Source organism: Phyllobates terribilis, unplaced genomic scaffold (assembly GCF_046119375.1).
Source record: "Phyllobates terribilis strain yellow unplaced genomic scaffold, ASM4611937v1 Scaffold_26__1_contigs__length_17865784, whole genome shotgun sequence".
In the NCBI taxonomy this organism is placed as follows: Eukaryota; Metazoa; Chordata; class Amphibia; order Anura; family Dendrobatidae; genus Phyllobates; species Phyllobates terribilis.
In genome coordinates, this window is record NW_027362786.1 from 14,644,471 (window position 1) to 14,670,620 (window position 26,150).

The 26,150-nt window shown below is 46.4% G+C and overlaps 1 protein-coding gene across 4 annotated transcripts in view; it reads right to left on the reverse strand.

Annotated features, from left to right (window-relative positions):
* LOC141176474 (cyclic AMP-responsive element-binding protein 3-like protein 3) overlaps nt 1–20,047 on the reverse strand; it is a 492,345-nt gene extending 472,298 nt beyond the window's left edge. For 3 of the 4 annotated variants that reach the window (XM_073660428.1, XM_073660426.1, XM_073660427.1), the window contains exon 1: nt 19,814–20,046. In XM_073660428.1, coding sequence (XP_073516529.1) covers nt 19,814–19,831 — 18 coding nt within the window. In that variant the 5' untranslated portion in view covers nt 19,832–20,046. Of the gene's footprint in view, nt 1–19,813 lie in introns of all 4 variants that reach the window. The other variant, XM_073660425.1, reaches the window with a different exon arrangement.
* Between the last annotated feature and the right edge of the window lie 6,103 nt (nt 20,048–26,150).

Here is a 26,150-nt window from a genome sequence, read left to right on the forward strand (position 1 = left end):
GTGGGGTACCATGCATACCAGGATTGGGGATGAGGGGTGCCATACATACCAGGATTGAGATGAGGGCTACCATGCATACCAGAATAGGGATGAGGGGACCATGCATACCAGGATCCTGGTATGCATGGTTCCCTCACCCCCCAATCCTGTTATGTGTGGCCCCCTCACCTCCCAATCCTGGTATGTGTGGCCCCCTCATCTCCCACACTGCAAATGTGTCTTCAGTAAAATGGCGCCGGATAGCAATATGCGCATGCACTGATTCCAACGCCTTCACTCCGCCCCCGGCCAGAATTGAGGCGCTGCGGCAACGCTCCTCCCTGTCAGGTAAGTATGTAAGTATGGTATGCGTTCAGTGTCCACACATACCGCGATTTCCGGCGCCATACACACTCCTCTTACCTGTAACGGCTCCATGCGTGCCTCTGTCTGGAGCCAGACTGCGCAGGCATGTCACGCTTGCGCAGTCTATAGAGGCTTCAGACAGAGGGATGCTTGTAGTGTTATATATATACACACACACACACACACACACACACACACGGTCAAAATTGTTGGTACCCCTCGTTTAATGAAAGAAAAACCCACAATGGTCACAGAAATAACTTGAATCTGACAAAAGTCATAATAAATTAAAAGTCAATGAAAATGAACAAATGAAAGTCAGACATTGCTTTTCAACCCTGCTTCCACAGAATTTAAAAAAAAAAATAAACTCATGAAATAGACCTGGACAGAAATGATGGTACTCTTAACTTAATATTTTGTTGAACAACCTTTTGAGGCAATCACTGCAATCAAACAATTCCTATAACTGTCAATGAGACTTCTGCACCTCCACGTATAGCACACAGTATATAGTCAAATCCCCCTGCTTCACATATAGCCAAGTCTCCCTCCCCCACATAGAGCATACAGTATATAGACAAGCCTCCCTCCCTCCCCCACAGATAGTATACAGTAAATAGACAAGTCCCCCTCCACCAAAATTGATACATTTAGATCTATTATTCTATCACACATCTCAATTGCACTTAAAATAATATTTAATAATGTTAACTAAGCTGCTTCCACTTACAGTTTTCTGCGCTCACAGGAGTCACTGTCTTCTTGAGGAGGTCCGGGCAGCTGCTGCACTCTGGGTAATGACTCAGCACCAATCTCAGCACAGTCTGATCCAGCTGCTACTCTCAGGTGCCAGAGAGGAATGAGGGGCCTGCTGCTGTGGTGACCTCCCCCTGCCCCACGCCACAAGATCTCATTGTGCTGGGAGGGGGACGGGGAGGTACAATTAAAGCTGGTCGGACTGACACCTCTGCAGGAGAGCAGTCATTTACCACACTAATTAGCTCTGCACTGATTGCTGGGCTAATACTCATCCATAGTGGCACATTCACCCCTTCAACTGCTGTGCTTGTGATTGGTGTTGGAGTCAGGCTCACACCTGTGTAGGAGATGTGTCACCGTTAGTAGCACCTCTACTGCACTGATGTCAGTCAGACTCTGATTCCTAGCGTGAGCACAGCAGGGGAACAAGGGAATGTGCCTCTATGGATGGGGATTAGCCCAGCAGAGCAACACTGACACACCCAAAACCTAGGCTGCAGGTATTTAAATGAAAACTGTGGACATGAGCCACATGCAAGACCCGGGCTGGAGGGAGTGCACCTCCCCACTGCCATCCTGTAGTTCACTCCAAAAATAAAAAATAAAATCCCATGCCATGTTTTCTTAAATCCAACATAGCCAAATAGTTTGACCAAGTCCAAACTTTACTTTTATTTTGCACTGCAACCACAGCTGTGCCTGTGACTGCAATGCACTCCTGCGGGTTCAATATGCTTCTATGCGCATCCTGGGGGATACATACTGTCCCTCGCATATGATCCCCCTCACTGTCTCACAATATATATGTGTAACACCTGTTGTGAGGCCCATGTGTGTAATTTCAGCAGAGTCAGTCTCTACACAGACATTCACAGCAGCAGACTTTAATGAACCTCTTCCTGCACTAACTTGGACTACAACTCCCAGTAGACATTGCTTCTCTCTACATCACATAGGAGGAGGAGCAACAGAGGAAGAGATGGATTGGATTAGCTGGGCAAGCTGAAGAAGGAGGGAGGAGTCGAGGCCAGTGAACATGAGGGCTGTCAGCCATTGGTAAGAACAGACAAGACCATTACAGAGTAGTCTTGAGCCACCCCCGTAGTGTTCGAGTTCGGTTCGGTTCGTCAAACACCCGTATGTTCGACGAACTGTTCGTCGAACTGTAAGACGAACACCTTCGGACACCGTTAAAACCATTGGCAGGCAAACAAAAACACATAGCAACACATAGAAAACACATAGAAAACACTTCAATGGTTTCCAAAAGCTGACATACTGCTCAGAAGACACAACTAACACATGGAAAAGTAACAAGTACATATAGTCATGCGAAAAGAAAAGAGGTGGAGGAGTTAAAGGAGGGGGAGACACAGATATAGGCATGTCATGCCCTTCTAAAACCAAAAAAGTGCGAAGCCGACACGGCCAGTCCGTTCCTGCCCGTGCGACCTCGGTGTCGCCATGTTTGTGCCATAGCTGCTTTGGACCCTGACGGCCAGCCCCCCTCTCCAAATACTGGTGCCTGTCCGCTGGTGGGTCGAGCGAGCCCCCCTGCGGTGGAGGCAGGTCTAAGCTTTTTCATTTAAATTGTCTCTCTAATTTGAATGAGTACACTTTAAATACTTTTACAAGGATCTATTGGAGGGCAAGTCTGATGCCAGCAGCTGCGGGAATTCCAGCTCCAGTAGCGTCCACTAATGCTGCTGCAGTTAAAAAGCTTTTATAAGGATCGAGCTCGGCAGTCCACCGCAAGGCGTCCTACCGCCAGTCCCAGCCCCTGTGCCTTGGGGTGCCTCCCGATGCTCTTCACTGAGTATCCCGGGGGCCCGAAGCATTTCCTTTGACAAAATTAAGTGTCCAAACTACAGGTGGTGTAGCTTGCTTAACAGCTGGGATAATCCGCTGACTAGCAGACACTGCTACTAGGCACAAAGTATTTCCTGGGCTAGATGCAGTTAAAAATTTGTAATTAGATACTCTCATGGATGCTGAGAAAGCATTCCATAGAGTATTCTGGCACGCCATATATTATTCTCTTAAAAAGCTTGGGGTAGGGGTCTAGGGGACCCTTTTATAGCCAAAATCACGGCCCTGTATCGCAATACGTCACCTAGGCTGAAGATAAATGGAACTGTAGCACCCCGAGGGCTCGGTTGCTTCAGAGGTATTGCACCTCGCCCAGAGGTGTGATGTCTCACTCTCAGGTAAGGATGGAGTGTGGATCAGGACCGCGACACCTGCATGCATTACACCACATTGCCGTGGGGCAGGGCGACCAATATGCCTCTGAGATGGGCACGACAGTCCCTGTCCCTGGCTGGAATGGGGGGAGGGAACACCGAGGAAGGGGAACCCTGTAGTGCAGGAGCAGGGAGGAAGCAGTTCCTGGGTGCATTGAGAAGGGAGTATAAAAGGTGGGCACCATCTTAGTTCAGTGCAGAGAAGTCTGAGCAGAAGTGACAGGGAGCAGGAGCTCTGCATGAGCTCTGCTCCGGAGGCGGGCCTAGAAACAGAGGCTCAGGCCTGGAAGAGGGAGAAGGAAGAGGAGCAGAGAAGGCTCCAGGAACGAGGAACGAATGGATCCCAGGGGTGCGGACGGGCGAGTCGCCACCGCACGCCCGAATCCACCTGCGTGGAGGGGTCAGGCCAAAGGGGGAGACCGGTCCCCGAAACTAGTGGAGGCGGGAAACGACCCTCAGCTAGAAACCGGAGGCTGTGACATTTTATGTGGCGCAGCCCCTCGCTACACCCGCTAGGAAGGCACCACATTGGGTCAGGGAAACTGGCGCCAAGTTTACCAAGAGGAGGCCCGAGGCAGCCGGACAGAAGCGTGGTCACTGGTGGGGTAAGAAAGGCCAGAGAAAGGACACACAAAGGGGGTCCTGTGAAGCGCTCCAAAGTTATCTGGGAGTTGGCTGAGCCCCTCACCTGCTGAGCACAGTACGACGTGGGCAGCCGTTACCTGCAGAAGTGATCTGGATAATAAGAACTGTGAGTAAAGGCCCTGGACTGCATCACTGACTCCGTGTCGTTACTGCTGCTGCCCTGCACCATCACCCCCATCCTCCGCATACACTGCCCTGAGGCTATACTCCTCCCGTGGGGAGTTATACTACGCTCTGCTGCACCCACAACACCAGCCTCAGCGGTCTGCCCTGCAGCGGCGGTTCACTCTGACCGCAATCCACGGGTGGCGTAGTCGGACATTTAAACATCAAAACCACATAAATAGTTTCGCCACTGGTTTGACCGCCCTGAGCCACGGAACCGGGTCGCCGCCACGGAGACTACAACCCCCAGCATCCACCAAAAAGGGTCCGACTCCGGGTGTCCCAAGGCCCAGGGGGCGCGTCAGAACATTTTCATCACCTTTCATAATCACCAATGGGACAAGGCAGGGATGTCCTCTGTCCCCTCTCTTATACATCCTAGTGACGGAGCACCTGCTCTCATCAATTCGCCATAACCCCAATATTAGGTGGATTGAGGTGGGAGGCACCGAGTACAAGTGCTCTGCATTTGCTGATGATGTCCTAGTATATATCACTCAATAACATATATCCATCCCTGCTGTTATGGCTGAAATAGATCACTTTGTTACATGGTCAAATTTTAAAATCAATGCAGCGAAGTCTGAGGCCCTCGATGTTTCCCTCCCCAAATCCATACAGGATTCCATCAAGTCCAACTTTCCCTTTGCCTGGCCCTCACAGGGTATCAAATACTTAGGAATTCCTATTCATAGAGACCTCTCCCGTCTATGTTATCTTAATTTTGGACCCTTTATTGAACAACTCCATACAGACCACGGTTGGCAAGTTAGAACTGTAAGATTCAATACATGAACCACTGGTGTTTTGTGATTAGTAATTTGAAAGCTTAAAATGGTTGGTGAGGTGATTTTAACAAATCATCAAGCTTTTACTCTCCCCAGGATGACACAGGGGTAGAAAAGTCGTTTCGGATCCATGATTTGTTCATCTTTATGAACGTGAGTCTGTCTACATTATCAGTGGAGAGCCGCGTGCGCTTATCCGTCAGCACACCACCAGCAGCGCTGAACACACGTTCAGACATAACGCTGGCTGCGGGGCATGACAAGATCTCCAAGGCGTAAGTGGCGAGCTCTGGCTATTTATCCAAATTGGAAGCCCAAAAAGAGCAAGGGTCCAGTGACACAGTCATGGCTTCAATGTTTACTTGGAGATACTCCTGTACCATCGTCTCTAGGCGTTGACTATGTGTCAGACTTCTTGTCTCCTGTGGCCTTGCAAAGGATAGGCTAAAAAAGTGGTGAAATGATTCCGCAAAATTGATGTTACCAGCAGATACTGTGGTTCTGTTACGGTTTGAGTGCTGAACACTCGACGGTCCCACGGTTGGCAAGTTGGAACTGTGAGATTCATTACATGCACCACTGGTGTTTTGTGGAAAAGCACATGTAAGATTCTGCAACAGTCTCTGCTGATACTCCTGCATGCGTGCATCCCTTTCTATGGCAGGAATAATTTCTGCAAATTTACTTTTGTACTGGGGATCTAACAGTGTGGCAACCCAGTAGCCAGGATTCTTTCTAATTCTCACAATTCGAGGGTCATGTTGCAGGTAGTGCAGCAAGAAGGCACTCATGTGTCTTGCGCATCCAGGAGCACCAAGTCCCTGTTGTGTTGGTGGCGAGGTAACAATCATGCTTCCTTCCTCTGTCCTCTCCCCCCAACCTCGCACAACAGAAATGTGATCAAGGTCTCCCTCATCTGATGAGTCTTCCATCAGTTCGTCCTCCACTTCTTCCTGGGCTCCTGCACCTTCCTCACTAGTTTGGCTGCTACCATGCACCCTGGTAAAACCATCTCCCCCACCCTCACATGCCTGCCGCCTTGGTGCTGCCGACCGTCTGGACCTTGCAGATGTTAGCCCTTCCGCATACAACTTCTCCTCCTCTACTTCCTCCACCTCCTCTTGTGCCACCACCTGACTCCGAATTCTGTTTAACATGTGCTCCAGCATGTAAATCACCAGAATAGTCATGCTGATAATGGCATCGTCAGCACTAAACATCTTCGTCGCCATTTCAAAACTGTGCAGAAGGGTGCATAGGTCCCTGATCTGAGACCACTCCTCCAGCTTGATATGCCCCACCTCTGGATCTCGTTGGCCCAGGCTATACGTCAGAACGTATTGCACCAGAGTTTGTCTGTGCTGCCACAGTCGCTGCAACATGTGCAGAGTTGAATTCCACCAGGTAGGCACATCGCATTTTAGCCGGTGAAGTGGCAGGCCCAACGACTTCTGTAGAGATGTAAGTCGCTGAGCTGCGGGATGCGAATGGCGGAAGTGAGCACACAGAGAAAGTGCCCTCTGCAGAAGGCCATCTAGTCCGGGATAGTGGGCTAAAAATTGCTGGACAACCAGGTTCAACACGTGAGCCATACAAGGCACGTGTGTGACATTGCCCCGGCGAAGGGCCGCACCCAGGTTTGCAGCATTGTCGCACACGGCCTTCCCTGGTTTCAGGTCCAGTGGAGACAACCATTCATGAAACTGGTTCTCCAGAGTTGACCACAACTCCTCAGCTGTGTGACTCACATTTCCCAGACATTTCAAAGTAAAAACCACCTGATGACGTTGAGCCCTGCTGCCAGCATAGTAAGGAGGTGTGCAGGATCCCTTCTGCGCAGTTAGAAAACTTGTGGCATGACCAGACAGGCTTTGGGTGCAGGTGGAGGACCGAGAGGAGGTTGAGGAGGCAGAAGCAGTGGAGGAACTTTGAGATAAAGAGGATTGACGCACAACTCGTGGGGACGGCAAGACTTGGACAGCAGCCCCTTGTCCTGCTGTCACCATAGTTACCCAGTGCCCAGTCAGCGACATGTAACACCCCTGTCCATGCCTACTCGTCCAAGTGTCTGTGGTTAAATGCACCCTGTCACACACAGAGTTTCTCAAAGAAGAGGTGATGTTGTGTGCGACATGCTGGTGGAGCGCAGGCACACCTTTCTTTGAGAAGTAGTGCCGACTGGGCATCTGGTACTGGGCCACTGCGACGGACATAAGGTCTCGAAAATCCTCTGTGTCCACCAGGCGGAAAGGCAGCATTTCTGTAGCCAAGAGCTTGCAGATGGTGAAATTCAACCTCTTAGCTTTCTCATGGCTAGGAGGAAATGGTCTTTTACTTGTCCACATCTGACGGACCGAGGGCTGGCTGTTGTGCTTAGACGGGGTTGAGAAGGGTGTCCCCGGCAAACTGCCGGTCTGTGAGGAAGATGCAGGCGGACATGTTAGGTTGCCTTGATCTAAAGGTGGATCTATCGATGTCGGACAGCGCTGAACACCAGCTGGTATTTCCACCTCCAAAGAAAATGATGACCTGCCGCTGGCTGTTGCGGGTAAAGAGGGGGCAGGTCTGCGTCCCAAAACAGGTGTGACTGCTGTCCCCCCAGTCACAGAGGATGAAGAGGCCGCGGATGCACAAGATGTGGCAGACGGTGGTTGGCCAGGCCAGGTAGGCCGCATTGTAGCACAGTGAGCGTCCCACTGCAACTTATGCTTCATATCCATGTGCCAGTTCATGCATGAAGTACTCAAACTATGGATATTTTGGCCTCTACTTAGCTTTTGCTGACAAATGTTACAGATAACACGAGTTGGGTCATCTTTATCGATCTGAAAAAATGCCCAGGCTATGCAAGGCTTAGCACCCATGTGACCTGAAGAGCCACCACGACTTGTGGTCAGAGGCAGAGTTTTGTTTGAGGATGCAGTTGTTGACGTGCTTCCAGTACTACGTCTCTGTCCAGGAAGGCGCAACCTGACCTCGTCGTCACTAGCATCCTCCTCCACCTCCTCTGCTGACCTCATCGACTGGCTGACTGTGGGTTGACAGTAAGTGGGATCTCCAACCTCGTCATCATCACCCTGTGTGTTATCACACCCGTCGTCCTCAGAGCCAACCTCTTCCTGCCCTGACAAAAAAACTAAAGTTGTCGCTCCAATCAGGTATTTGAGTCTCATCATCGTCTTCCTCATTGTCTCCACCAACAGGAGTTACAGTTTGGGAACTTGGGTCGACATTATGTTCAGAACGTTCTGCGTCTGGTCCTGGATCCGACTCATAAAGATTCTGGGCATTAGTGCAGATCATTTCCTCATCTGGATTCACAGAAGCTCTGGAGCCGACCTCTGATTCCCAGGCTATAGTATGAGTAAACAGCTCTGCAGACTCAACCATCTGTTCTACCCCATACTCAGACGGGCAGCTGGAGACTTGGGAGCTGTGAGGAAGCAAGTGAAATTGGGGTGACACCTCTGAGGACTGGAGTATTTGTGATGTTGAAGTTGAGGTGGAGGAGAGCCCACTTAAAGGAGCACTTGATATCCGTTGAAGCACCTGCTGTTTTTGTGCCTCATCTGGAATTTGTAGCGATTGGCGTGGCCGTAAGAAAGGGATCTTATCATATTGTCCGCTAAAAGACGTAGACATCTTAGTTTGGCTGGAAGATGGTCTTTCTTCTGCAGATGTTACTGTTGCTTTAACACCTACCCCACGGACACAACCTTTTTTTCTCTTCCCAACATGCCTATTCCCCTTTCCACCAGCAGCAGGCCCTTTTCCACTCATTTTGGTGGTTAACTAATTCACAACTCTGGAGTTGTTTGCACAAAAAACAATGGATAGGAACTGAGCAGAGCTGAGTGGCCAAACTGTGGTATTAGCCCAAAAGTATTGGCTGGGTTAGATGCAGATAAAAATTATTTTGAATTTGCAACCTGGTGGAGGTTAGTATAGATGGACTAATAGAACAAGTCCCACACACTGCTACAAGCCAAAATATTTTTTCAGAGCTAGATGCAGAAAAAAATTATATTCAATTTGCAATCTGGTGGAGGTTAGTATAGATGGACTAATAGAACAAGTCCCACACACTGCTACAAGCCGAAATATTTTTTCAGAGCTAGATGCAGAAAAAAATTATATTGAATTTGCAACCTGGTGGAGGTTAGTATAGATGGACTAATAGAACAAGTCCCACACACTGCTACAAGCCCAAATATTTTTTCAGAGCTAGATGAGGTTAAAAATTATATTGAATTTGCAACCTGGTGGAGGTTAGTATAGATGGACTAATAGAATGATGCTATGCCCAAAAGGTTTTACTTCACTAGGTGCAGTAAAAAAATTGGTATTCTATACACAGGTGGTGTAGCTTGCAACACAGATAGGCTACTCCACTGACTAACACACACTGCAAGAGGACAAAAAGGATTTGCTTTGCTAGATTTAGCCAAATGCTGTGAAAAAAACTTGCACAGCACTAAAACAGACCTGCCTGGCAAAAAGTGATAGGAACTGATGTAACCTAGCCCTCAAAAGGACTGCAATTACAATTAGTCTTTACTCCCAACCTATCTAAGAGCACAGACCTGCCTGATAAAAGTCATAGGAAATGATGTAACCTAGTCCTTAAAAGGACTGCAATCACAACTATTCCCTACTCCCAAGCTATCTGCAGATTTGTGCGAAAATTGGCTTGAAATTAACAAAGTATAGCGCACACAGCAACAGCGGTTCCGTCTAACACGCAGCTGCAGCAGTGAGAAAATGGTGGCGACGGGGAAAATGGCTGGGTCTTATAGGGCAAGGACATGTGACATACACTGCCACTGACACATGCCCTTGCTTGTGTGAAAAAAAGCAGTTCGCTCCGTGTGTGCGCTGCTGATAGGCTGACAGATTGCACCTCCCCACTGTAAATGCGGGAAAGAGAAAAAAAAATGGAGATCTTCATTATTTCTGCAGAGATCCATCCCCTGCCCCTCCCCCCGCCCCGCTGTACACTCAAACTGCGTATTAACATTAATTTTCAGCATTACTGAGAAAAAATCCAGTTATGATTTTGGTGCACGAACAGTTATCGAACATAACCTCGAACAGCCGAATTTTTCTCAAATCGTTCGTGTTCGCCGAACGGCTCGAACACCGCCCAAAACAGCTCGAATTTGAGATTGGCGAACAGTTCGATTCGAACACCGATCATCTCTGCTACAGAGCAGAGCTTGGGGTGCAGACTTATGATTTTGATAAACTCTGTGAAAGGACTGTGAGCTTTCTAATTGCACCAGAACCCCAGACTAGCCAGAGGATCCTGGAATGCCCTTCTCCTCCTGGCTCCACAGAAAGAAGGAGAATTCTGCCTCCCATCACTAAAGGATTGAATCCTGAAACCCCAGACTGGAAGACTGTGGGTCTTCAGAACAGCTACTTCAAAGAGTGAGTAGCTTGCTGGGGTGTATGGTTCCACTGTGGACCAATGTATAAAAACCTGTCTGTAAGGGAACCTTGCTGATACTTGTGGTTCCACACCAATTGAAGCTATAAGGGTATGTGCACACGATCAGTGTCCACAGCGGATTGGATGCAGCGCAAGTGCGCTGCGTGCAATCCGCAGCGGCCAGATATTCAGCATAGTGGATGGGATTTATACAAACCCCATGCCCACTATGTGTCTGCAGCCCACCCGCGGAAATTGACATGCAATGCGTCTTTCCAGACCGCAGCATGTAAATTTCTCCTGTGGGTCTGCATGCGGGCTTTCCCCATAGACCTAATCTCTGTAGGTTGTCTGCATGTGAGAAAGAAAAAAAAGGTCAGCGCTCATTTACATAATGAGCTGAAGCCGGAGGCTGCTCCTCCGCAGCCGACGCCGGATAGTACAGGAGGAGCGAGGACCCTGCCCGCGAGGGCTCACAATCTACAGGGGATGGGTGAGGATACAGTAGTTGAGGGTAGAGCTGGTCGTGCAATGAATGGTGGAGTGAGGGTTACTGCAGGTTGTAGGCTTGTCGGAAGAGGTGGGTCTTCAGGTTCTTTTTGAAGGTCTCCATGGTAGGCGAGATGTTTTGGGGTAGAGAGTTAAAGAGTAGGGGGGATGCATGGGTGAAATCTTGTATACGATTGTGAGAAGAGGAGATAAGAGGGTAAGAGGGGAGTAGAGAAGGAGATCTTGTGAGGATCGGAGGTTGCGTGTAGGTAAGTACCGGAGACTAGGTCACAGATGTATGGGGGAAGGTTTCCATGGTAGGCAAGAGCCTGATATGTTGGGGTAGAGAGTTGCAGAGTAGGGGGGATGCATGGGAGAAATCTTGTATGTGATTGGAGGAAGAGGAGGAGATCTTGTGAGGATCGGAGTTTGCGTGTAGGTAAGTACTGGGGGACTAGGTCACAGAAGTATTGGTGAAATAGCTTTTGTCAGATCAGTGGTAATATCCATGTTTCAAAATAACCCATTGTAAATGGTTAATTGCTAAATCCCCATTAGTGTTGCTGAAGGAAAGTGTAATTTTCTACTATAAATTCTCTTTCCTTTAGCCATAAGCAGCAGCATTATCCCTCCTAATAAGCTATTTTCAATCAGGTAGGCACTTGGTCCATAGCCCCTCTAATAGAAGTAGAAGTGATTGTCAGGGAAGCAGTCAAACCATAGCCGTTCTAATAGAAGTGGAACCGATCATCAAGGAGGCACAGAGAGAAGTGGAACCGATTGTTTCTTGGCTCTCATCAGCATACCTTGTGATGTTTTTCTGCTTAGTTTTTATAAGTACACGATGTGTCTGCACAGTAGTAGGGCTATATAGGCTGACAATTCATTTGATTCAAAGTTATCACCCGTTCTATCATTTCAGGAGGACAGAATCCCCCATTGGTGCTGCTGCTTTGGACTAAGGGAAAGGGAATTAATGGTAAGAAATGTAACTTTACTTACCACTGGAATCCCCTGCTGTTTCAGTGCTGTTGCTCTGCTTGTCTCTGTCAGAATCAGAAATTATGGCAGTCTTTGCTTCCGGCACCAACTGAGACCATCAGAAGAGCAACAGAGAAGTGGTGGAGGATTCCAGTTGTTATCTATATATATAATCGTCTAATTCTGTTTGTCTGTAACAGAAATCCTGCGTCGCTGATTGGTCGCGCCAGCCGCCCGTGACCAATCAGCGACAGGCGCAGTCCGGCCGCGAATTGGCGAAGAATTTGAACCACGCTTTGCTGATCGGCCGGCCGGGCGCGACCAATCAGCGATATTGGAGTGGCTACTTTAAATTAACCCCCCAATGTATCCCCCCGGGGCCCATAATGAATTTCGTAAATACCTCATGTTGCCAATACTGCCTGTGCGCGGCACTATCGCTGACCGCGCACAGGCAGCACACGACCCCCTGCTGCTGCCGGCTCTTGCTTTCGCTTATGTCACGACTATTTGCGGCTGCAGCTAGGGGTCTCCTGTTCCGCATTCCATGGTGAGTGACGGGTTGTGGGCGGGGTTATCCCCATCGAGTCACACCCGGCATTCATCGCGCGCTCTCTCAATGAATGGGCGCGCGGTTACTTCTGGGCTGACGAGAGGGTCTCCGCTATTGTGACATTTTCCACCTGGCCTTCGGGAGTGGCTCCCAGGCAAGGAGTTCCCACAAGTTCCCGATCTCGCCACGGCTTGAGCAGGTTTACATGGTACACCTGGTGTTGCTTTTTTCCACAAGACTGGTGGACTCTGTAGTTCACTTCACCGAGCTTCTCCACCACCTCATACGGGCCTTGCCACTTGGCCAGAAACTTACTTTCAATGGTGGGAATGAGAACCAGGACGCAATTCCCAGGTTGGAACTGTCGCAGTCTTGCCGACCGGTTATGCACCCTAGCCTGGGCTTCCTGTGCCTGGAGGAGATATTCCTTCACGATGGGCATCACCTTCGCCATTCTCTCCTGTAACCTGGCAACAGGCTCGATGATGCTCTGAAGGGATGTGACCTCGGCCTCCCAGGTTTCCTTGGCGATGTCTAGGAGACCTCTTGGATGCTGTCCATACAGGAGCTTAAGTGGAGAGAAGCCAGTGGAGGCTTGAGGAACTTCTCTGACAGAGAAAAGCAGAAATGGGAGCAGGTAGTCCCAGTCTCGCCCATCCTTTTCAACGACCTTCCTGAGCATCGCCTTTAAGGTCTTATTGAAATGTTCCACTAGGACGTCTGTCTGCGGATGATAAACTGAGGTCCGAATCTGGGCAATCTGAAGGACTCTGCATAGCTCCATCATCACCTTGCTCATGAAGGGGGTTCCTTTGTCTGTCAAAATCTCTTTTGGCAGACCTGTCTGAGCAAAAATATGAACTAGCTCTCGGGCTATACTTTTACTGGATGAGTTCCTTAGGGGCACCGCTTCAGGGTACCGGGTCGCAAAGTCCATGACCACCAGGATGTATTGGTGGCCCCGGGCCAATTTAACTAAGGGACTCATGAGGTCCATGGCAATAATCTCAAAAGGAACCTCTATGGCAGGTAGTGGAACTAAGGGACTACTGAAGTGGGAGGTGGCGTGGTTATCTGGCAGGTGGGGCAGGACCTACAATAGGTTAAGATTTCCCGATAACATCCTAGCCAATAAAACCTCCTCATTATTCTCTCCTGGGTTTTCTCAACCTCTAGGTGTCCCCCAGAATATGCGAGTGTGCCATGTTTAATACCCTCCGACGGTATGAACCAGGAACTAAAAGCTGTTCCACTACCTGTTCACTTTTTAGTTTGGTCACCCAGTATAATAGCTTAAGCTGAACTGCAAAGTGTGGGTACCTGGTGTCCGCCCCCGGCTCTAGAGCAACACCATTACAAACAGTAACATCCCACGCCCCTTTTAAGGTCAAGTCCCGAACTTGAGCTGACCCAAAGTTCTCTCCGGGCACCTCTAATTCAGGGAGGTCTGCCACACAGTCTCGTCCTCGTCGCAAACAAGGACACATAATGGGAACTCATCCACTTGCGATGTTGACCGGGGTATTTCTCTAGGGTCCTGGCTTTTTTCCACAGGACTCAGTCTGGATCCCTTCCCCCACAAGTCACAGAACAAGGGAAAATCGCGCCCCAAAAGAAGGGATGTATCAGGTCCCTGACCACCCCGACCTCGTGGGATTGGGTGCCAGAGTCTGTTCCGATTATCACTCTGGCAACTGGCTAGTTCTTGGCGGCCCTCGCTGGGTTGACAGTCCACACTGCAGGCTGGGTAAACATAATAAGAACATTGTCTGCCTAGGCTGCAATCCATTGGCTCAGCAGACGTATGACACTGGGCAGCTACGTGTCCCGGATTGTGACACCGCCAACAGATCACATCCTTAACAACAGTCCTTGCGGCACCTTCAGTGGAAGTGGGACGCCCCCCAATTGTGGTTCTGAACCCCTTCCGAGGTGAACCCTCCCCCTTTTGGGCACTCCAATACGGGGAGGTGATTATATCGGGTTTCCCTAGGGATTTTTTGACCACTTGGTACCTCTCTACCAGGCCCATGAGGTCGTCCACGTTCCGAGGGTTGCCCTGGGCAACCCAGGTCTGCACCGGCGGCCTGGATATGGAATGGATGAACCTGTCCATCACCACACGCTCAACCATCTGGGCAGGAGTGGAAGACTTTGGCTGCAGCCATTTCTGGACTAGATGTAACAAGTCGAACATCTTTGAGCGTGGAGGTTTGTCACCAGCATACGCCCAGGGGTGGACCCTTTGCACTCTGACAGACATAGTCACTCCTGAGTGTGCCAATATCTCTGTTTTTAATTTTGAGTACTCCTTTGTGTCTTGTAAATTCAGATCATAATAGGTCTTCTGTGGCTCCCCGGTCAAATATGGCGCCAGATATCCGCCTACTGCTCCTGAGGCAATCTCTCCTGTTCTGCCACCCTTTCAAAAACAGTCACGAACGCCTCAACGTCATCCCCCGAGGTCATCTTCTGTAAGGTTCTCCTTACCGTTTTCCTGATGTGTGAGTCATCACCTGGATCTGGGGGTGGAGCCGATGTCCTGCCACGGAGCTCCCCTGCTAGGAGTTCCATCTGTTGTTGCTGCTGCTGGATTTGCTGTATCAGGAGTTTGTCTCCTGTTGCTGCTCCCGTTGCTGATGTAGCTGCTCTTGGTGCTGCTGCTGATGCTCTGCTGGGTCTGCTGCATGCTCTGCTGGGTCTGCAAGTGCAGTTGCTGCATGCTCTGCTGGCTCTGGACCAGGTGCTTAATGAGCTCCTCCATGCTGCCGGACTTTTCTGGCTAGCTGGTGGCCTTTACCCAGGACATCCACCGGTCTCTGTGGCAGGTACACGTGTTCCTGGAATCTTGCACGCACTCTCGCACCAACTGTGGTAAGAAGCCTCACTTGGCCACTTCTGGAAGTAGACTCAGGAACCATGTTTTCTCTGCAGGCTTTTTTATGTGGCATAAAGCTCTGCCTGCAGCAAAAATAAACACAGCCTTACTGGCAAAACAACAAAACAAAAAGATAAACGATAACACAGTCCATTAGCAGTGTGGGATTAGCCACACTGTAGTTCTAGGTTTCAGCTCCTCTCTGAGCTGTGGCCTTCCAGTCTGGAGTCCTTGCCACTCCAAACTCAACAACAGAAAAAAAAAGGTTACTGAGCATTTAAATGTTGCTCAGCCACACCCACACCCTGAGGCGGAGGTATGGGGAATGACTTCCCTCCTGTAATGGGTCTGGGAGGCGGAACCTCTGAGCTACTATACAAGGGGGCGGTCCTTGTAAGGGAGCGGGTGGCGACCAGGCAGGCAGTCACAGCAGGTGACCGGGACAGTCTCTGGATGAACGGGCAGGAGGTCACGGCAAGTGACCGGGGCAGTCTCTGGATGAACGGGCAGGAGGTCACGGCAAGTGACCGGGGCAGTCTCTGGATGAACGGGCAGGAGGTCACGGCAAGTGACCGGGGCAGTCTCTGGGTAAAGGGTTGGTACGACCTGTGGCGGCTGATGGTAGACGTGAGCTCCCAGGTGAGTAGGCGAGAGTCTCTGGATAAACGGGTGGTCACAGCATGTGACGGCGGAGCCTCCAGGAAGACCAACAGACAGGCAGCAGATGAGCGCTCCCAGGTGAGCGGGCAGAAGTCTCTGGACAGGCGGGTGGTCACAGCATGTGACGGCGGATCCTCCAGGTAGGCTAGCAGACAGGCAGCAGATGAGCGCTCCCAGGTGAGCGGGCAGGAGTCTCTGGACAGGCAGGTGGTCACAGCACGTGACGGCGGAGCCTCCAGGTAGGCTAGCAGGCAGGTAGCAGATGTGCGCTCCCAGGTGAGCGGGCAAGCTGGTCCATAGACAGACTGACAGGAGTTGGAAGGCAGACCGTCGGACCTCAGGCAAGCAGGCAGGTAGCTGATGTGCGCTCCCAGGTGAGCGGGCAAGTTGGTCCTTAGACAGACTGACAGGAGTTGGAAGGCAGACCGTCGGACCTCAGGCTAGCAGGCAAGTAGCAGAATATCAGGCAGGAATAAGACAGCAAGCTGGCAGGAATCTGGCAGGTAACTGGCAGGTAACTGGCAACGGGACCTGAGGGCTGAAGCAGAGTAGTGAACAGTGCAACAACATTGCTCGGGCACCTCCATTTTGGAGGAGGTGCCTTATATATGGTGAAGTCCTCCGGCCATTGGCCGGGAACTCCTTAGGACGGTGCGCGCGGCCCCTTTAAGAGGGAGGGAGCGCGCGCGCGCGCGCCCTAAGCACAGTGGCCGGGAAGGAGCGCGCGCTGCCAGCAGAGCGGGAGGAGGACGCCGGGCTCAGAGCAGAGAGGTGAGGGGAACAGCGTCCCTGCCTAGCAGAGGGCAGGGACGCCGGCGCTACACCTCCCATCTCTACGTCATTCCCATAAAACCACACCCTTTAAAAGAGTTAACCTCTAGCATATAACATGCTGTCAGAAAGTCTATTGGTTTCAGTTCACACAGGCTAGCAACTTGCGTGACACATACCTCCCCTCATATGCCATGCCAGTGACTGTCACAGCTTTTACCAAATATTTTCCACCTTTGGGCCATGTTCAAATGTTCAGTATTTGGTCAGTATTTACATTGGTATTTGTAAGGCAAAATAACAAGTGGGTGAAAAGTGCAGAATTGTTGCACGTGTTTCTATTATGCTTTTTGTCTGATTATAATAATAATCTTTTTATTTATATAGCGCCAACATATTGCACAGCGCTTTACAATTCAGACAATTTACAGACATTATCGGCACTGTCCCCATTAGGGCTCACAATCTACATTCCCTATCAGTATGTCTTTGGAGTCTGTGAGGAAACCGGAGAACCTGGAGGAAACCCACGCAAACATGGGGAGAACATACAAACTCCTTGCAAATGTTGTCCTTGGTGGGATTTGAACTCAGGATCCCAGTACTGCAAGGCTGCACTGCTAACCACTGAGCCACTGTGCTGATGTTAAATACTGACCACATGTAAACGAGGTCTTAGAATAGTACATGGAGCCTTACTATTGCCATCAAAATTAAGTATTTACTGCTTCTATTATTATACAACAGTTAACATATCCAAAACTTTACAGAGCTGTAGTATAGGGTTAGTGACTCACTTTTAGCTAGAATTTCTGTGTCCCCCGGCAAAGATTCAGGTCACATCCCTAGCCCTGTCTTGAAACTAATTTGATCAAAGCAGACCAACACCTTGCATTATGGTCCAGGAGAATATGGATTCAAACATATTTGAAGGATGCTATAAAATTTACAAATGCTTCATCTCAAAACTGATGCAAGTAGGCATCATCAGGGTGGCATGGTGGCACAGTGGTTAGCACTGCAGCCTTGCAGTGCTAGGGTCCTGGGTTCAAATCCCACCAAGGACAACATCTGCAAGGAGTTTGTATGCTCTTCCCATGTTTGCGTGGGTTTCCTCCGGGTTCTCTGGTTTCCTCCCACATTCCAAAGACCTACTGATAGGGAATCTAGATTGTGAGCACCAATGGGGACAGCAACAATAATGTATGTAAAGTGCTGCAGAATATGTTAGCACTATATAAAAATAAAGATTATTACTATTATTATCATGGAAAATATATCCTATGGCTACTGAAGTATACAGTATATGCACAATATATTTCAAGAATAGTTGAAATATGAATTAAAATCAAAGACTGTGATATTCTAGCAAGTAGCCTCCAATTTGTTTATAACACACAAGAAAGTTTGCAAATTAATATTTCAAGTTTTTTTCCTTATTTATTTGTTATATACAATTGTGCTTGGAACAAAAAAAATCTTTCAAAAATCCTGTATAGATAAAAGTTTGCTATCACGCAGGGAGATATCAGTTTCTGGACTTTACTCCCAAAGTGTACTCGTGTCTCATGCAGATGATTAACACAGGGTCCAAAGGAGAAGGAATGAAAATGCAAATGTTTAATTAAGGAGGTTGTCCAACTCTTGGGACATTATTTTTTAATTAAATGTGTATATTTAGGGTTGAAAATCATGTTGGCAATTGGGTTTTGGTCTCATAGTGAGAATTAAATTACTAGACATGACATTCATTTTATCCAAAAATTTCTTTAAAAATATAAATAGATCTTCATTAGAAAACATGGATCCCAGAGCGAGGTGTTCCCGTGTACATTCCCCTTTGATGTAATCTGTGGTCATAAGTCAGCTGAAAGGAGTTTAAAAAAAGACCTGATAAAAGTGTTATAAACTCTACCATTGGACCATCAGAATGAGCTCGCTGATGGATTCTGTAGCCAGCAATAGGCAGTGCAACACAGAGGCAATAGCAAATTTGTTAATGAAACACAATTACAAAAAATTATTTTTTGGGGGGCCAAAAGTACATGCATTTAATTAAGAAAAAAAATGTCCACAAAAATGGACAACCCTTTTAAGCATATATAGTGCATTAAACTAAAATAACTGGGTAAAAAACAATGTTTTTTTGCTAAAATCTGTTTATCAGATACGCTTATATAAATTACTCACAGATAGAAATATACACCTAGCAATTCCCAGCACGTCCATGCACCTAAGCTGTGGAATCCACCTTTTTGTGACTATAAATCTGTCTACAAAAGTTTGAATAGGGAAATCAGAATTTGTATTCAAGCATAGTGATACAGAAGAGTACGGTATTTCTTTTTTATTATAAAGTAGAAACGAATGGAATTAAATATCAACACATAAAGCATAACAATAAGACATTTACTGTTATTTCCTGAAATACAATTTATGTCTATGAATTCCAATACTTAAAGCCTCACTTTAAGAGGTTGTCTGGTTTAGGCAAATCCTTATTTATTTATTTTTTTCATTTTGCCAAAACAATAAGCAGGTCAAGAGAACTCTCTCTGTAGGGAACCTTTGTGTTAAGCTGGGCAGACAGTGAAGCTGATGGGTGTGCTAGGTTCCATCTGAAATTATTTACGATGTACAAAAACAGCAAGAACAGGACACAATCACTATACTATGTTTCTTTTTCTGCCTAATACCTTTAAAGGAGAGAAAGATTTTTGTGCATTAATTAAAGGTCTTAAATATAATACAGCTGAATTGCACATACTTAAATTTAGATTAGAGAAACAAAATAAGCCTAGTTTAAAAATCTTGACGTGCCAGTCTGTCTTTGCTGAGATTTACTGCAACGTATCTAAAGTTTACCTACCATGTTAAAAAGCCATCATCTAAACATCAGTGGTATTTTGGGGCTGAAACCCTTAACAATTGCTAAAATATCAAAATGGCAACATTCAGTTGAGAAGTTGTACTCCATTGGGTCTGATCAGCTCTGAGACTTAAGATTTTCACGGTTGATATTACCATAGTTAAAGGTAGACTGCAGCCTTAACTGACACTGCAAAAGCTGAACAAAAAATGACTAAATGACTGAAAACATACCTGGGTCTTGAACTCCATGTCTCTCGCAGTCTATTATTATCTTCCAAAAAATTTCTCAAAGTGTGTTAGTTTCCCTGTCTAAACAGTTCATGTACACACTCAGTGCCAATGTTGTAGCTTTCTCCAAAACACCTTCCTTCTTCTGTTTTTCTTCTCCTCTTTCCCTCAAGTATATGTCCCCAGGCTGGATTAGAGTAACAGAGTGTTTGTGAAACAAGGGATCAAAGTCCTTTTAGATCATTTTACTTTGACCTTTATCATATATTACTGTACTACACTGAAGACAGACATACTTTATACGGAAATGTAGGTAAAAAATATGAAAATAATTCTATTTGGAGATATTTTTGTTTCTATATTAACCCCTTTATGACCTTGAACGCATATGTACTTCCAAGATCGCCTCCCCCTGTTTGATGTGGGCTCAGGCAGTGAGCCCGCATCTTTTCTGTCACATGACGGCTGATCTGATCAGCCGTCATGTGCCCCTAACAGATGAGGGTGGAATCGCGATCCACCTGCTTCTGTTAACATGTTAAATGCTTCTGTCAAAGTCCGACAGCAGCATTTAACATTGTTGCGCTGGAAGCGTGTCATAAGACTTGCCGATCAGCACTCCCATCACATGATCGTGGGTTGCCGATTGGTTGGCATGACAACCTGGTTGTCATAATCAATCTTGCCAAGCGGTCAGTGCTCATAGCAGATGAGCATTTCTGCAACACATAGCAGGGTTGAAGTCCTGCTATGTGTTGCACAGGCGATCAGATGATCGCAGCTTCTAGTCTCCCATGGAGACTATTGAAGCAAGTGAAAAGTACAAACATTTTTTGGAAAATATAAAAAAATATAAAAGTTCAAATCAACCCACTTTCGCCCCATTCAAATTAAAACAATTCAAAAAAATTCAAAAATACACATATTTGATATTGCAGCGTTCAGAATCGCCTGATCTATCAATATAAAAAATAATAATCCGATCGATATAAGTCATAACAAGAGGAAAAATCAAAACGCCAAAATTACGTTTTTTGGTCACTGCAACATTGCAATAAAATGCAATAACAGGCGATCAAAACATCGGATCTACACCATAATGGTATAAAAATAAAAAAAAGTCAGCTCAGCACACAAAAAATAAGCTCTTACCCAGCCCCAGATCGCGAAAAATGGAAACGCTACGCCTTTTTTTTTTTTTTTTTTAACAAACGTTGGATTTTTTTTCACTACTTAAATAAAAAGAACCTATACATGTTTGGTGTCTATGAACTCATAATGACCAGGAGAATCGTAATCGCAGGTCAGTTTTAGCATCCAGTGAACGTGGAAAGAAAAAAAAAAACAATTGTGGGATTGCACTTGTTTTGCAATTTCACCACACTTGGAATTTTTTTTTCCCGTTTTCCAGTACACGATATGGTAAAAACAATGGTCTCTTTCAAAAAGTTCAACTCGTCCCACAAAAAACAACCCCTCACACGGCCATATTGACCGAAAAATAAAAAAATGATGGCTTTGGGAAGAACAGGAACAAAAAAAGAAAACGCAAAAACTGAAAAACCCAAAGTGGTAAAGGGGTTAATAGTTGAAATGTGCATTGTCCGATAGTGTTTGTAAAAACAAGCACTTTTGCAATTTACTAATTAAAATTTTCAGCTGTTTTGGACATATTAATGTAGCACCCCAAGGGCTCGGTTGCTACAGGGGTATTGCACCTCGACCCAGAGGTGTGATATTCCACTCCCGGGTAAGGATGGAGTGTGGACCAGGACTCGTTTAGCTGCATGCACCACACACACCCCATTTCCGAGGGACAGCTCAACGGTGCTCCCACAGAAGTGCAGGCACGACAGTTTCTGTCCCTGGCTGGAGTGGGGAGGGGGAGGAAAACCCAGTGGTGTAGGAGCAGATAGGGGTGGGTCTCTGGGCATAGGTAGGAGCATATTGGTTGCTAGTCACCTGGGCTCACACATAGAGGGAGGTATATAAGGTGGGCACCATCTTAGAACAGTGTTCAGTCCGGGGAGTCTGTTCAGGGAGAAGGGAAGTCTGTGCAGTCTGAGGAGGAGTGACAAGGAGCAGAGCTGCTGCATGGGCTCTGCTCCCAGGCAGGCCTTGTCAGGAGGCCGGGGCCTGAGAGAGAGAGAGAGAGAAGAAGGAACAGAAAGGAAAGTAAGAAAGGAACAAGAACATCAAGAAAGGCCCAGAGACACGAGGACAGAGGGAACCCTAAGGACCCAGGAGATTGCGGGTGACGGGTTGGCAGAGCAGGGTACCGGAACCCAAATTGGTGGAGGCAACAAATTCCTCAGCCAAAGACCGGAGGTTGTGACCACATCTTGGTGCGACCCCTCACTACATCCACCAGGAAAGCATACCATATAGGGTCAGGGAAACCGGAGAGAGGTTTCGCCAATAGAAGGCCCGAGGAAGCTGGACAAAGGTGAGTCACTGGTGGGGACGGCCAGAGAAAGGAAAAGAAGGGAGCCCTGTGCCACGCTCTGGAATTGCCTGGGAGTTGGTCGAGTCCCCTGCCTGGTGGACGCAGCACGGCTTGGGCAGTCATCGCCTGCAGGATTGACACGAATAACAACTGTGAGTAAAGCATTGGAAACTGCAACCCCACGTCTCTGTGCTTCTTCACCGCACCAGCACAACTGGTGCTGGGACACTCGCGCACCATCACTCCCATCATCTCCACACTAACTGCCCTGAGGCTATACTGCTCCTGTGGGGAGTCATCCCATTCTAAGCTGCACACATAATACCAGCCTCAGCGGTCTGCCCTGCAGCGGCGGTCCCCATTGACCGCAATCCACGGGTGGCGTAGTCGGACATTTGTTATTACACTAAGACAGCCACTGAATTGACCACCCTGGGCATGGACCGGGTCAGCGCCACGGAGACTACAACCCCCAGCGATCCGGCTCCGGGTGTCCCCTGCACAACACAGGCCCAGGGGGTGCGTCATTAACACAATTCTGTTGTTTTTATATTGAAAAAGTTCCAGTATAACATCATAGCTGATACATACTTATATTGTTAATTATGCCCACAAAAATGTAGCAACTCAATCAAATATGAAAATATGGAGAACAGAGTTCATGCTACTTGATAAAAAATACAGTTTATTGAACAAATATTTAAAAACAGATAACAGGCAATTTGTAGAAGAACAAGTGAAGAAAAAACAGTGTTAGGGCTAGGAGTGTTTACTATTCTGTTGTTTCCAGCTCATTGCCTAGGAAGCCGAACACCGCTGCTGTCTAGCTTCTAAGCATTGTGATGAAGCTGGCTAGCATTTGGAGGTAACAATTGTGCTCCAGCGATCCTGGCTAAGTTCAAAAGGGTGCTTACAATTTCAATATCAAAAAAGCTGAGGCATAAAAAAAAAGCACAATATGGTTTTTGAATAACTTCGAAATGCTCCACCAGCAGCGCAGTAAAACCTTTTAATTTTTCCACTGCAGTGTAAGTTCAATAGAAAAGAGCTGGTAAGCACAACATATAGGTGCTTCTCACAAAATTAGAATATCATCAAAGTTAATTTATTTCAATTCTTTAATACAAAAAGTGAAACTCATATTATATAGAGTCATTACAAACAGAGTGATCTATTTCAAGTGTTTATTTCTGTTAATGCTGATGATTATGGCTTACAGCCAATGAAAAAACAAAAGTCATTATCTCAGTAAATTAGAATACTTTATATCAACAGCTTGAAAAATTATTTTAAAATCTGAAATGTTGGCCTACTGAAATGTATGTTCAGTAAATGCACTCAATACTTGGTCGGGGCTCTTTTTGCATCAATTACTGCTCAGTGCGGCAATGTGGCATGGAAGCGATCAGCCTGTGGCACTGCTGAGGTGTTATGGAAGCCCAGATTGCTTTAATAGCAGCCTTCAGCTCGTCTGCATTGTTGGGTCTGGAGTCTCTCATCTTCCTCTAGACAATACCCCATAGATTCTCTATGGGGTTAAGGTCAGGGGAGTTTGCTGGCCAATCAAGCACAGTGATACTGTTGTGTGTAAACCAGGTATTGGTACTTTTGGCAGTGTGGACAGGGGCCAAGTCCTGCTGGAGAATGACATTTCCATCTCCAAAAAGCTTGTCGGCAGAGGGAAGCATGAAGTGCTATAAAATTACCTGGTAGACGGCTGAACTGACTTTGGTCTTGATAAAACACAATGGACCTACACCAGCAGATGACATGGATCCTCAAACCATCACAGATTGTGGAAACTTCACACTAGACCTCAAGCAGCTTGGATTGTGGCCTCTCCACTCTTCCTCCAGACTCTGGGACCTTGATTTCCAAATGAAATGCAAAATTTACTTTGCATTTACTTAGTGTTAATGACTGCCTTCTGGACATCTGTCCAGTCAGCAGTCTTCCCCATGATTGAGGAGCATACTGAAACTGACTAAGGGACTGTTTTAAATGCTTAGGAAGCCTTTCCAGGTGTTTTTTTTGTTAATTATACTAATTTACTGAGTTAAAGGGGTATTCCTATCTCCAAGATCCTATCCCAATATGTAGTAGGTGTAATAATAATATTAGAAAATACCTCCAATTAGAAATGTAGTATAGTATTTTTGATTCGCTATGTCTCTTTCCTCATGTGCAGACATTGCAGGACCTTAGGTATAGGTATATATAGGTATAATGACTTTTGTGTTCTCATTGGCTGTAATGCATAATCATCAACATTAACAGAAATAGACACTTGAAATAGATCACTCTGTAATGACTCTACAGTATATAATATGCACCTGTATGTGCTGCAGTCTTGCCAAGGTAGTTGATCTCCAAGGCAATGAGCTGTAAACAAAAGAAAAGCGTTAATACCTAAAGTATGGCTAAAAATTTTAATAAGTGGTAAATTGCAAAGTTGCTTAAACCTCTTCCCGACCTTGGACGTACCCAGTATGTCATGGTTGGTAAGTATGTCATGGCTAAATACGGTACCACGACCGCAGAATTACTATCAGTAGGCTTCCTATAAGTTGTACTGATTACTGTGTATGTATCTACTTCTCCTATCAATGTTATATCCAAAAAGTTGATGATTCTGAGAGTCAAAGAAAAGGTAAAAGTGAAATTAAATTCATTATTATTGATGTATGCTGCAAAATTGATTGCTTCTTCTTCCGAACCTTTCCCAATCAGTATCAAATCATCTATATAATGCCCATAAAAATAATTTATACTAGAAAATGGATTATTGTTATTGAACAGAAATTCCTGTTCCTAAACAAACCAAGTTTGCTAAAGAAGGGGAGAACTTCCCCCCATACTTACTCCCTGTTTCTGTAAATAAAAATTGTCATCACATGAAAATAATTGAAGCTTAATAAAAAAGAAACCGGTAGTACTGAAGATTGTTGTATTGTTTCTATGTAAGTACTTCTGTATATTTTTTTAGAAAAAATTCCAAACAATATAAAGTCACTTTGTGGGAAATTGAGGGATAAAAACTGACCACATCACAACCTAGCCATCTAAAGGAGGGATACCAATGGTAATTCTGGAGAGTTGCAAGTAACACTTTGTTATCTTTGATATGTCCTGGCAATGGTTGTAAGTAGTGGTCCACTCAGTCACCCAATTTCTCTCCCAGAGAGCCTGTACCCGAGATGATTGGTCTGAAAAGGGGAGGATCCCCATTATCCCTCGATTCCCCACAAAATGGCTTTAAATTGTTTGTATTTTTTTCTAAAAAAAATAAAGTACTTACACAGAAACAATACAACAATTTTCAGTACTACTGGTTTATTTTTTATTAAGCCACAATTATTTTTCATTTGACAGGTTATTTATTTTTAAAAGAAACAGGGAGTAAGTATGGGGGGGGAAGTTCTCCCCTTCTTTAGCAAACTTGGTTTGTTTGGGAAGAAGAATTTCTGTTCAATGACAATAATCCATTTTCTAGTATAAATTATTTTTATGGGCATTATATAGATCATTTGATACTGATTGGGAAAGGTTCGGAAGAAGAAGCAATCAATTTTGCAGCATACATCAATAATAATGAATTTAATTTCACTTTTACCTTTTCTTTGACTCTCAGAATCATCAACTATTTGGATATAACATTGATAGGAGATGTAGATACATACACAGTAATCAGTACAACTTATAGGAAGCCTACTGATAGTAATTCAGTTTTGCAAGCACAATCATGCCATTTGCCACATATAATCAAAAACATCCCAGTGGGGGAACTAATGTGAATGAAAAGAAACTGTTACTCCAAAAATAGCTTTGACAAAGAAGCAGCTGCGGTCCATACCTGATTAAAACAGAGGGGTTTTCCAGACTGGACCTTACAAC